The 13,290-nt window shown below is 46.0% G+C and overlaps 1 protein-coding gene across 1 annotated transcript in view; it reads left to right on the forward strand.

The window, feature by feature from the left end:
* The window catches only part of TMEM104 (transmembrane protein 104), a 39,607-nt gene that overhangs the window by 10,491 nt on the left and 15,826 nt on the right, over positions 1-13,290 (forward strand). The window contains exon 7 of the mRNA XM_009076378.1: positions 70-178. Within this exon, the coding sequence (XP_009074626.1) occupies positions 70-178 (109 nt within the window). The remainder of the gene's footprint in view (positions 1-69; positions 179-13,290) is intronic.

The raw sequence follows: 13,290 nt of genomic DNA on the forward strand, positions 1-13,290 counted from the left end.
GAATGCAGGAGAGGGGAAGACATCTGCTAGGAGTTAATTACTGTCTTTTGTTTCTCCCTCCTTTCCCAGCAGTATCACTGGCAACCATTCTTGCAGTGTTGGAGATGGCACAAAGTACAACGACACGGACAAGTGCTGGGGGCCAATTCGACGGATTGATGCTTACAGACTGTACTTGGTGAGTTTCCTGAACTGGGATGATCATTGTTGCCATTTAAACTTTGCTTCTAGTGGGTAGGGATTTTTTTTTTCCCTGTAAAGATAATATGGTTCAAGCGAACAACAGTGTGTGAAACTTTTGGTCCACTCTGACCTTTCTGGCCAAATACCTCCTCCCTGTTCTGGGTGACATGGCTGTGTTTGAATTTGTTGGCCATCAGAACAATCCTTATGGTTCTGAGTTGGAGTTCTGTCCATCTTGTTGTGTAGTTTTATGTTGCTTAAGCAGGTGAGATGTTCTTGCTGCAGGCTGGGTTTTTCTTCAGTGGGTTTTTCAGTGGCTGGCTAAGTAATATTTGCTTGGGAGTAATTGTTGTCAAGGTACTGAAGTATATTAAGTTCACTGGAGTGCATTAGAATATAAAATATCCTGAGTTGGAAGGGACCCACAAGGATCATTGAGTCCATTCTTTATGTGAATAAAACTGTTAATGCTGCAGGAGAATCTGCTTTTTGAAAGATGATGGAAACAGCCCGTTTAGACAACATCCAGTGCTATATGCTGCTTTAGTAATAGCTCTGTCTAGTTCAGGATTGTCTATTGCATCTGTTACTGTGCTGGGGTTGTGCTGTGAAACCTGGACTTTTCCCAAAGGATGATGAACAGAGTCTGGTGAGAGCTGAGCACTCATACCCAGAGACAGATGTCAGTAGGGTGAAATAAGAAGAGGGAGGTATGGCAGTGCTGTGTAGTGTGGTTTCTGCTAAGCATCTCGGTGAGAATTTTAAGAGAAGGGAGTGAGAGTGGCTGTGTGTGTGCAGAGAAATCCAGAGGCAAAGACCACTTGAAGCAATTCTGCAGTGAGTACATTGGACGTGCAGTGGATCACATCCCTGAGTACATTTGTTCCTGTGTTATTGCAAAAGTAAGAGTTAGGCCTCAGAAATATTAGTGAATGTCAAAGTCTAGTTAATTATTTAAGAGAAATATTATTGCTTTATTAAATTTTGTCTTGGTCTGTTACTTTAAAACTTCCAGAAGATTGAAGATTTCCTCCCTGAATTTCAATAACTCTCCCTGACCCAGCAGAAGGAGCTAGTCAGAAAAGGCAGACATGCATTAATTACTGCCTGCATCTCTCGGATATTATGTCTATAATTCATGAAGATAATTGTTGTTAGGACTTGCAAAATTAAAAAAATTAAGACTGTGTAAGCATTAGACTTGCAGTCTGTGTACATAACTCTCAGAGGAGCTTTTCCCTCTGCTTGTCTTGTGGATTTGGTGAATAAATATCTGCAAAGTCTTCGCTGGTGGTTAATCCTTTTCTGCTCAGTAACTGGGATGAGGTTGCAGTGCTTGTCTCTCTGCCCTCTTAGAAGGAGAGAGGGATTGTTTGTGGGAGAACAGACCAGTCTGTAGTGGGTTACTGGTGGGGGCAGTTCTCACAATCACTATTTTTAGGAGACTACGGTGTCAGCATTACCTCCAAGTCATGGTTTTCTGGTAAGGTCTCTAATACTGCTTACTGGGTGAGTATGGGAGTAAACTGAGGCTTGTTCTATGTCTAGCTCTGCTGGTCCCACTCCCTGCTTGACCTGTGTGGTTTCATTCTCCAGAAAACAAATGATGACAACTTCCCTAGAGAGGTATAAGAGACATAATCATTTATAAAATACTCAGACCACAGTCCTGACCCTGTCCTTGAGTTTGAGCTGTGTCTGAAGTAGCTGTGCTGGGAAATATTTTTATCTTGTTGTTCTGGTTAATAATTTCCCCCCACTGTCCTGTTTGCAATGTGGACAACTAGTGACCAGTAGTTAGAGCTCTTAAACTTTCTGAGAGAAACCTGGGGATGGGAGGGCAGGGGGAGGAAGTTGCTTGACTTCAAGCAAAAAATTCAATAGTAAACCATTGTAACTGTCTCTACACATTTTCTGTATAGAAGCAGAGTTTTGAACATGCAAGAAAAGCTGAAACCTGCCTGTCTGAAGGGGAAAAGGCAACATGAAAATGAGGAGGGGTGAGATGCATCAAGAGCACAGCTATTCTCTTGGTCCCAGGAGATCATACTCATAGAAAACTTGCTCAGTTTTCTTAACTTTCTTTTTTCATTTCTTGCTTGATGGAATAATTCAGGTTCCACGTTTCAGTGGACAAACAAGGTCTCTTTTTGCAGACAAGTTCCCCTGTGGCAAGGGGACAGATGGACACTGTGATCCCAAAAGAAAGCAGCTGAGTTTTTGGATCAGCCCTTTTGTCCTAGATGCCTGCCTTTAGTTTTCTTACCTCATCTTAGTACTGTATTTAGGTTTAAGTGACTTTTAAGAGCAAAATGGGTGGATGTAACTCGAACCTCTTGACTGTTGCAGTGAAGCAGGTCTCTGGATGTGGTGTTGTATTTCATACTCTGTGCATGACCCCATAGAAAGCCCTTTTTTTGGACTACCAGGAGAAATAATCTATTTGAGGTTTTCTGGGCAAATGGTGCCAATGGGAGCTGTCTTGTGCCAAGTCCCACCAGTCTGCCAAGGACCTGTGCTGCTTTCCTCCTGTCGACTCTTTCTCTCCCAGCACCGTGTCTTTTTTTCAACAAAGACCATTTCAAACATTTGACTCCTCAAGCTGAGGATGGAGAGAGGAATAATGACTGATGTAAAAACCCTTTTTCATGCCTTATTGTCCAAAAAGTCCTCTGGAAGCTGTCTCTGCTCTGGTTACTGTGAATGGAAGCTGAAAACTATGTACATAATGAGAATATTTAGATTAAATTCTTCCCTTGAGACTTGCTTGTCTGTGCAGCATCTTTATTGCTGCTCCAAGATTTCACACCTAAGTGTGTCTGCAGAGTCTTCAGAGACCACTAGGCCCCTATTAACCTTTGTCTGAACAAATGGTTGTCTCGCTTCTTGTTTATAAATTGCTTTGGAAAATAAAGGCTTACAAAACAAATAAGTGAAGGCAAGTGAAGGAAATATGTAAATAGACTTCTGCTCCTGTCCCATCACTTGCTGCTAATATTTGCCTCCTTTTTCAGACTATAGGAGACCTGGGAGGTTTAAAGGGTGAGCCTTGCCCTGCTATTCCATACCTGTGAGGGCAAGACCCTGCAGGGCAAGAAGAAAGGCATGTGTTAGGCGGCCCAGTGACCTTGTTGAAGGCAAGCACTGATCACAGTTAAAGCAGATCGATGGCTTTCTATCTTTGCTTCAGATCTGTCACCACCCTGTCATGTCCTCGACAGCTGGAGTGACTCCCAGGTCCCTTGGCTGTCTCTGGCAATGCTGAGGACAGGGTCACGTTCTCTCAGCGCTGAATTCACACTTCAGTGCAGTCGCTTTATCATGCTCTCTGTAAGGTCTGCTGGGCCTCTGTCGTGGAGGTTGCAGGGAAGGGGGCAGTGGATTTAAGTTTCAGATCTTTGGTCGTAACACTTCCTTGTCTTTCAGTTCCAGTGATGTAGGAATGTGACATGATAGCCTCTGTTTCTAGAAAGCAGATACTGAGATAAATAAGAGATTAAATCCTGGGGATCAGCAGCCATTCAGAGTGCCTGATCCAAACTACATTCATGACCTGGCAAATGACGCGTCTCTCCTGCACCAGGGCAGCCGTGGAAGATGAACCTCTCCTCTCTCCTCAGCCCTCCTGGCAGTTTGGGACATGGTGTCTTCCCGTGATGGAAAGGAAATGGCTTAAATTCTCAAGGGGAGCCGCGTGCCTTTCAGAGCAGGCACTGGCACAGGTACTCTTGGTAGCCTGGCTCGGTAGCGCGTCAAAGCTCCCAGGTGCATCTGTTCTGTCTGAGTCTCTGTTGGGTTTTTTTGGTTTTTTTAGCTGATTGGGAAAGGGACGTGGCATCCGCTTGTGCCGGTTCACAGATGCTGCAGTATCGCAGGCAGCCCAGCGGGTGCAGGCCGGGCGAGGATGGGAGCGCAGATGGTTTAATGGAGATTATCCCAGTTGGAAACGTGCTTGTGCAGTGAATAAAATGAGCGGGCTCGCAGGCACTGACCGTCCCTCTTCAGGAGGGAACAATGTCACCCCGGCCCGACGCTCTGATCAGTGACCAGAGCGGGGCTGGGCTGCAGCTGCGGGAGGCTGCGCAGGGGGATGAGCGAGGAGGTAGTCTGAGGACACACGTACAATTGCTCAGTGCCAGCAGAACTTAATCGGCAAATGCGAAGGCTGCGCTGATAAGTGTTGATGTGGATCTGTCCGCCTGTGCTGCCTCCCCAGCCCTCTCAGCTCTGGGCTGGAGCATGGGGCTTTGTGCCACTGGTGTACGTGTCCTGCTTCCCCACGCAGTGTTCCTCCTTCCCCGCTGTGCCGCGTGAAAGTGTCTTGGGATTTTAGTGTCCAAAAGGATCTTTCCAGACAATACTGCCCTAGTGCAGGTGAATGTATCAGTTTGTTCAATGCAGGACACTCTTGTGGTCCATGGTTGCCTTGTGACCTCTTGTAGGTGTTTGTTGATTTTTTTATTTTGTTATGGGGGTTTTTTTGGTTTGTATTTTGCCTCGCAGCAGTGATATGAGAGGAGCCCTCATGGCAGTACTTGAACATCCATTGCTTGATCTAAGCTGTCTCTTGCCAACTGGGAGCTAGAGCAACAGAGCTGGAGCAGTGCTGCAAGCACAGTGCTTCTTCCAAGGACACCTGGGTTTGCTCCGCTGTTCCCTTTGCAGCAAGTGCTTTTCCTCTGCCCTGCCTTCCTCAGCTGTGCCCTGCAGCAGTATCCAGTAATAAATGGGTCACAGCTGCTGTCTCCTGGATATTTATTCTTACAGGTCTCAGTGTCTAGAGACCTTGAGAACCAGCGGTGGGGAAGGAAGCTGCCTCAGTGGCAGGAGTTTGGAGCAGGGAAGGCTGATGCCATAGCACATCAATCAGTAAGGTTTGGGGTGTTTGTCCTGGGCTCCCAGAGTGAGCTGGAGAAAAGGAAGGAAAGCTGATGGAAGTTAACTCTGATGGTGTGAAGCCATCACCTTGTTTAAATAAATTGCTTAAGCTGTAGCATTGTTATGTTCCAGGTTACCTCAGCTTGCAGTAAGGATGCAGCAGGACTGGGGCACTGTTAGCATCTCACCCTGCATATCCTATAAGAAGTTATACATGGTAAGACCTTCTTGCCAAAAACATTGCATTCTGTTCCTTGCCACAAATGCTCTGATATGTTTTGTTACAGTACCGATATAGAAATAGAAACAAATGTACAAAAAAAGGCAGCTGCTACTTCTGAACATAGATGCTGTTCTGAAAGCCTTCAAAAATGAAGAAAAGCTTCTCAAGGATTCAGAGTATTGTGCAATTTCTGTGTGTACAGGCACCTGTGTTTTGAGCCATTGCTGTGGCAGGAGAGGAATTAGTACTGCATTAAGCATAAATATCAGTAGCCCTAACTGTTACAGGTGCCTCTGAAATACAGCTTTGCTTGGCTACAGGCCCAGGCTCAAGGGCTGATTGGAGTCTTCTCATGCCTCTCATCTAGTCAGCTTCCAAAAAGTAAGGTCAGTTAAGTTGTTGCTTTGGTCTGAAGCGGTTCAAGAAGGACAGGAGCCAAGTTGGGTTGAAATAAATAGTGTCTGGATGTGGGATGGGAAGGCAAGTCTCAGCTCTTTTATTGTGCATCTAATAGGTTGGAATTGGCACATAGCCTTGTTAATATGGCATAAATCCTGCCTCCTTCATCTTGGTCCATTCTTCTGTGGACTTGTCAATAAATTCTTTCAATTGCTCACTCATCATATGCCTGTGACAGATAAACTGGCTCTTGTGGAGGTTCCCACACCCCTTGTGTTTCCTAATGCAAAGGGAACGTCAGATAATAACTGGCCTTTGTAAGTAAGAGGTTTTCCCTGACCTGGCAGGAGAAGAGTCAGACAAGTGTGTTGTTGTGAAAGCGAAATATAAACTTGTTGTACTTAGTGACCTAAGATCTGGAGTTGGGTTTCTGATGTGTGATTTTTCTTGCTTTCCTTGTAACTGATGGCATTTTGAGTAACAGAAACATCAGCCACAAGGCAAACCTGCCTGCTGCTAGGGCTAGGTGGGAGAGTCAGCCTTTGGTACCAGAGTGAAGCAACTGCAAGACCACGGATTGAAGCAACTAACATTAATGGATTAGCTTGTCTCTTTTCACTGGAAAATCAATAGTGCAGGGGACTGGAATGTGTTTTCTGTACAGAGCTGTCTGTTCACCTCACGATGAGAAGTGGTTTTTTCCTAAGTGGAGCTTGGGTTGTGCTGTCACTTGGACTCTGAGCTTTTCCAAAGGGCCAATTCTGCCTCTCTGCCATCTCCAGCTGTCTGGCACAGGCTGTGTGGAAGAGAAGGGTGCTGTGCTGCTGGTCGTATGCCTGGCTAGATGTGCTGCAGGTGCTACCAGCCCTCATGAAAAGCAAAGTGGTTGATGTGACAGACAGAAGCCATCAGTGAGCTCAGACACACTTGGCTTCCCCAATGAAGAATGTCCTGCATGCTTTAGTGCTTGGTTTGGCTTATGTGGATGCTGGACATGGACCTTGGAAGCAAGACAGCTAAACAAGCTGAGTGAAGCAGTGGCTCTAGATAGATCTCTGTTTGCTTTTGTGCACTTGCTGCAGTTAGGAACTCACCAGTGGTATTATTGGGCTCAAACCACAGCCCTGCTGTCCAGCACAGCACAGCCTGGCAAGGCTGAGAGGCCACACTGCTCCTTTCCCTAAATAAAGCTGTCCTTTGGAGTCAGCTCACTTGGGCAGCAAGGCACCAAAGCTGACACTGTTCTCTCCTGATACTGGAGACCAATCGCTCCCGAATAGGGCAGGTGTCAGAACTGATATCTGTGATCACTTGCTCCCTGCACCAAGTTGTAAAGGTTTAAAAAAGGGCCTTTTAAAATTCCTGTCTTGGACTAGACTGTTCCAGCAGACTCACAGATCTTTCGTTTTTGGAACACTTGTAGAAAATAAGTAATAAATACATTTCCCCCATCCAGTGTTATTTTGTGCAGTGGTAGTGACAGCGTCCTAGAAGCTAGAGATGGAGAAGACCTGTGAAGTCAGCTAAACACTCCCCTGGGAAATGCAAGATAAGCCTTTTTCTCAACAGCATATTTTCCAGTATTTTGTTCGGTGCTTTAACACCAGCTTTGTTTTTAAACAGAGGTCTGACCTTGCTGCCTGCCTGACTCACATCAGCGTTTTCACCGACTTAGACAGCAATCTTGATCTCTCATCCCCTGAAATGATCATTAGTTCTTTCATATACTGGTAGAAAGCACCAGGGCTGCAGAACCTTGCAGTTACGCCATTCTGAACATTACCAGAGGCTGTGGAGGAAAGAGCTCTGGACAGAGTGGTATCTCTTTATACTCCTAAAAAAGTCTTCAACTTCTTAACATCATCCTAAATTGTGCTTTATGTCTGGGTGAGAGCACTGACGCTCTTGTCCAAAAATGTGGATTTTTGGACTACATCAGCAAATCCCACACGTGGTTCATGCTTCTGTAAGCAGGACTATAAATACAAATAATGCAGCTGGGATTTATCTTGTAAGTTGAAGTCGGTATAATGCTCTGGGGCAGAGCTGATCTCCGAAGCCTGTTGCACCGGTTTGGTGTGCACTGTACAGGAAAGGCAGAGGAGGAGGCTGGGAGGAAGGAGACACCCTGCTGGCCCCAGGCAGCAAGGCTGTATCTCTTCTTTTGTGCGGCTGCTAAGTAGTTACAAAGTGTGGGTCGTTTCCTTTCCTTTAGGCAGCTCCTGCCTGACACTCTGAGTGGGATAATGCTGTCCTTGAGGCTGCATCCTCCAGGCGGCTTGGACACTTATGTGAAACTCAACTAAGAAGTTTGATGGGGAAAAAGTAAAGAGGAAAAATAATGGCTCAGTGGTGGAGGCACTGTTGGTCTTGTGGCAGGCAAGGAGTTAGTGCCCTTCAGAAACATTCATCCTTGCTGAACCCAAGTACCTCCTAACCCTGGCAGCTTGTAGCTTGATATGTTTGCAGGGCCCTCTGTGCATCTGTGTCAGGCTGGTCCATGTCTCCCTCGCTTTGTGCTGTCTAACCTAGGGGCTTTTGTAGTCAATATAAATATTGTTGTAGTTGCCAATGCCCTGCCAGGAGAGGCTACGAATATGCAGGAATTTGGGGCAGTATCTGTGTATAAAGATTATGCCCTCACACTTTGTTGGAGGGAACTCATTAATCTCTCGTACCATGCTATTAAATTGGGGAGGCAGGGGACAACTCCTCAAGGTCACCCAGTGCCAGGAAGGAGGAAGGCTCTTCTTTCATACCCTGTGGGAGATCAAAGCAAGCTGGTGGTAGGGGGTACAGCCAAACTTGGCTCTGCAACTCTTCTGCTGTCCTTCCAAGTATCACAACCCAACCATTCAGCTCTCCTGCATCTATCCACTTTTCTGCTTCCCTCCTGCTTGTTCAGATGCAATTAGGAGATGCAGGATAAGGGGGAGCCAGGGGTCAAGGAGGCGGTAAAGTGATTACAAGATGCTGCAAACGGCTGTGCCATAAATACTCCAATGATGAAAAATTAGATGCCAGTCACCTCGGGGTTATTGCTGGCCTCTATCTTTCTCTCGTTGTGAAAAATGATAATGGAAGTGTATTTACCCCAGAGAGTGCAAGCTTGCCGTTGGCTGTGATCCTGCACACCCCAGGTGTGCCAGGGACTGCAATCCTTGCACCAAATGACTTTCTGAAAACACTTCGTGCCTGGATTCCTTCAGTTTAAGTGGAGGAAGAACTGGTATTCCAGGGTGTTCTTTCCAAACTGGAAAGTTCCTGGTGCTCAGAGATGGGCCAGCTCCAGAAACAGACTGTGGCCCTGAGTGGGGATGGGGAGAGGAGAGCAGCACTGTCAGGTACTGCCTTGCTGTCCTTGGCCTCCCAGAGCTGCACATCAAGCCTGCTGAGCTGCTGGCTGGTCCTTGGTGTGTTGGATCCCAGTAAGGTCAGAACTTGCCAGGAGCTGGGACGAGGACACTTCTTTGCTGGATGGGCAGTCAAAATCAAAAGCTGGCGCTAGGCTAGAGCCTCAGCAAATCTCCAGATCATATTCAGATCCACTGAAGCTGGTAGCTTTGGGGATACAAGTGCTTCTCCATCCCTTGCAGAAGGTCTTTCATTTGGGAAGAGGCTCTGGGATCGCAGTGGCACAGGAACCATGAGAGGCAGCATTCATCTTAAAAGGGTACCAGGGGTGTGGCTGGGTGGGTGAAATGCCACTTGCTTTGCTGGCAAAAACCAGGCTGGCAGCAAAAGTCTTAGTTCCTGAAGGATTCCACCTCCTCCCTGCCTGAAGGAACTGGGGAGAAAGGTGGGTGAAGGCTCCTCAGTGCCAGCAATCCGCCTGGTGTGAGTTATGACTGTAAACCTCTGCCAGGTGTCCCGAGAGCTGCACGTTAATTACCAGAGCTGCTGTGGCAGCAGATGCCTGCTGTACCCAGAGCATAACTGCCCTTGTTTCTTTATCTATAAATATTCCTTGTGGGATGTCTGGCGGCTGCATCCTCCCTCCATTGTGACTTCCTGACTCTACAGGGGATCTGGAGGTTAAAATCCCTCTTGCCTCTCAACTTCTTTGAGCAATCCTTGTTTTTTGTCACTGGTTTATCTCTTTTCAACCAACTTTGAGCTTCGTAACAGCTTGTCTGCTGATAACTTGCTGCCTACCAGCATGGCCCCTGCTGCAGCCCTGCCTCCAGCCTTGAGAGGCACTGGATTTTTCAGCTTTTTTTTTTTTTTCAGCTCTCTAAAAATCTCCTTCCTGAACAATCAGACTCTTTTCATGCATTTATATTTGTACTGTCCACTGCAAGGGGTAAAGCTTTAGCAAGGAAAGCTTGGATCATCGCCCTCACTGATGGGCCATCTGGCTCTCTAGCTCGAGATATGAGCTCATGCAGGACAGAAACATGGCCTTGTCACCCTAGTGAAGGGGAGGGGACACTGCACTCAAGACCCTTTTCCCTTGAGGTGTTTGAGCTGAAAAGCACGGAGGTCCTGGCAGGGGTGACTGGAACCTGACTTGGGGTTGCATAGCAGTTGCCCCAACTTGAAGTGGATGCAGAGAAGCTACCAGAGACTGCAGGTGTGTATCGGTGGAGCTGCAGGTAGCTCTGAAATGTGATGAAGCTTTTTTCTTTTTCTAGGAGTCCCAAACAGGAGTGGAGAAAGAAAGCACCTTGCATTTAATATTTCTCTCCCAAAGTCAGCCCTAAAAATTCTCCAAGGATGTGAACAGGGCGGTAGTTCCTATGAAACAACTCTGCTGAAGACATTAGGTCTGGTTCAACCTTCCAGTCAGGAGTAAAACCTCTCACCTGTGTCCATGCTGCTATATCAGGTTTTGGGGTTTAGGCTTTTTTTCCCTAGATGTCTCTTTAGACACACTCTAGAGGAGAGCACCTGAGGTGGGAACAGAGCATCCTGGTTCTCGTGACATCTCGTTTGCTCTCTGTACATGCTCAGTCTGGTTTGGTTGGACTGTTTCGTCTGTCCCTTCTAGTGCTCATCTGGGTTGTGAAATAGCTCTGAGCTCAGGGACATCTTGCAGAAGCAGAGCAAGTGTCAGAATTGCCACTTCTGACAGCATGTTAGAAATGTCTGCTTTTTCCTACCGAGTTCAAGGAGACTTTCCTTGTGTCTGAGCAGTGAATCAAACAAACCTTCCTCTGGGAAGTGCTTGTTCAGTAGAGCCTGCACCTTCCTGTCGGCGTCGTGCATTGCTGTGGGAATGCTGTGTACCCACAGACCTGTGTCAGGCACTTCAACCCTCAGCTTTCCTGCCAAGGTGTCAAAGTCTACCAAGGAGAGTGATCCATTTTGTTAAACCAGTGACTTTATCAGATGTCAGCTTGCCCCCTGTTAGAGTGGGGTTGTTTGCTGTGCTCTGTCTTGTGGGAGAGAGGTGCTATTGCTCAACAGCTGTGAAATCTAAACATCAGTGTCTGCAGAGATGGAGTTGATACCATCTTAAAATTTAGTTTGTCTGAGATGTTGTCACTTCTATCAAGGGGAAGCAAGAACTCCAAGGAAGGATTTGGTTTGGGGTGAACTGTGGTTTAGAATGAAGCTGTGGACATATGGGAGGAGGAGGAAAGGAAAAGGAAGGGTGTCTGGGGCCTCAGCCCAAAGGGAGGTATTTAAGGAAGGAACACTTCATCCTCTTTACCATCTTCACATTAAAACTGAGGGATCATTGTCCTGTTTTCTGAAACTTACTAACTTCTCATAGGTATAATTTTATTCAAAAACTCTCCAACTTTTTGCTCTGCTCCTGATGCATTTGCTGCATTTAAGAAGGTTAATATTCATGGTCTCACTTTGCTCAGGTAAATAACCTGAGCTTCTACCCAACCTGTCTGAAAGTTTCCAAGCTTTGAATCAACAAGAAACAGTAGCTACTGTTTTTAATTCACTACTTGGCAAGCACCAAAGACAGATGCAATTCTTACAGATGAGTTTGTGGAGCATGAAAATAAGCAAGTTCTGATGACAGTTATGAATGAGGATGGCTTTTCAGATGGTCCTTTTGCAAATGTATGCAGGCACTAGCCATAATGCTGTAACTACTGCATCTAATACATGAATCAGCCACGTTTGGGATGCTAATTGTGCTTCCTGAGCCGTATTGGCTGCCTCTGAAAAAGCCACATGCTGGGAAGCAGATGAAAGCTATTGAACTGTACTGGTTCAGAGTGATAGATGGACCCTTCAGGTCAATAAAGAACCTGTTTGGTCAAACAGCCCTCTGACTGGCTTAAACCATGTTTGTATGGTCTGAAAGACTCTTGGCATTAGCTGGTCATCACTTAGTGGTTGAGAGCTCTCTTGGTGGTCCTCTTGGCTGGAACTAAGCTGATAAAAACCAGCCAGATGTCCTATTAACGCTTGATCTTACTCTTGCTTTTGTAAGATAAGCCAATAAACAAGGTTATGTAACTAAGTTTTAACATAAGAGCTTTAATAAAATATACTTTTAGAAATATATAAATATATATATAAATATATTCCAGGCAATGGTAAGCCCTAGCTAGTTCCCCTGTGGCAAGAAGACTGGAGTTGACCAACCTGCTTTTTCATTTTGAAATACTGAGAGCTGACAGGTGCAGAGGCTGGGAAAGTGGTGTCAGCTGAGTTGCCAGCTCAGAGAAGCTCCCAAACCTTGGTGCCTGTACTGCTGTGGCTTGGCTTGGTGGGAGGAATGGATTTGAAGACCCTCCCAGGGGTTGAGCAAGCTGGTGTCTGCTCGTGGCTCCTACTAGCCTGCAGGGAAGAGCATAATTCAGGGTGACAAGCTGCTGTTCTTTCTTCTACCCTCACTGGCTTCTGATTTTCTGACTGGAAATGTCAGTAAAAGCAAGAAAAACACTGGGGTTTTGGTCACTAGCATGCTGGATCTTCATGCTGGTTTTCAGCAAGAGAAAGGATGGAAAAATCAGGAGTTTGGTATTTATTTGCTCTGTGTGTGTAGGCTTCACATACCTGCCACTCTGAGCCTGGTAACTTGTCTGGCCTTTCCCATTTAATGGAGGAGCTTGGAGGGAAATTAGGGAGCCACTGTTAATAGCCAGCCCTGTGCAAAAGCCCAGTAAATATTTCTCTCTGCCATCCTGTGAATATAAACAGCATTCAATAGATCCAATCTTCCTTCTTAGCTGAAGGAAACATTCCCTTCCCTTGCTGGAGTTTAGCAATGAATCAGCTGTGTGCCTGCTTGTTTCTAATAGGAAACCACTTCACTAGTAGAAAAATCTTTAATTGAAGTAGACTGTACTCATTTTGCCTTGGGTTAATTTGCTGGAGCTTAGGAAAGGAATGATAAACTCCTAGAAAATACCTTGGCTGGCTCAAGAGGTGAACTGGAAAACTTGGGAGAGCTTTTTGATGTGCCAGGGCTCTGCATATTTGATTTCTGGCAGGGCTGACTAGGGCAGTTTTCTATGGAGGCATTAGATTGTTTGAATTACATGTGTAATGAAGCACTTTGTAAATTATTTCCCTCTGGAAGAGACTTGGGGTTGGAAAACATTAGGTGGAAAGTTTGGGTATGTGTCTGAGGTGCTTATTTGGGCTTACTTTTTCCTTAAGGAGAAGTTACGAAACTAATTAACTTAATGGGT

Source organism: Acanthisitta chloris, unplaced genomic scaffold, assembly GCF_000695815.1.
Source record: "Acanthisitta chloris isolate BGI_N310 unplaced genomic scaffold, ASM69581v1 scaffold34606, whole genome shotgun sequence".
In the NCBI taxonomy this organism is placed as follows: Eukaryota; Metazoa; Chordata; class Aves; order Passeriformes; family Acanthisittidae; genus Acanthisitta; species Acanthisitta chloris.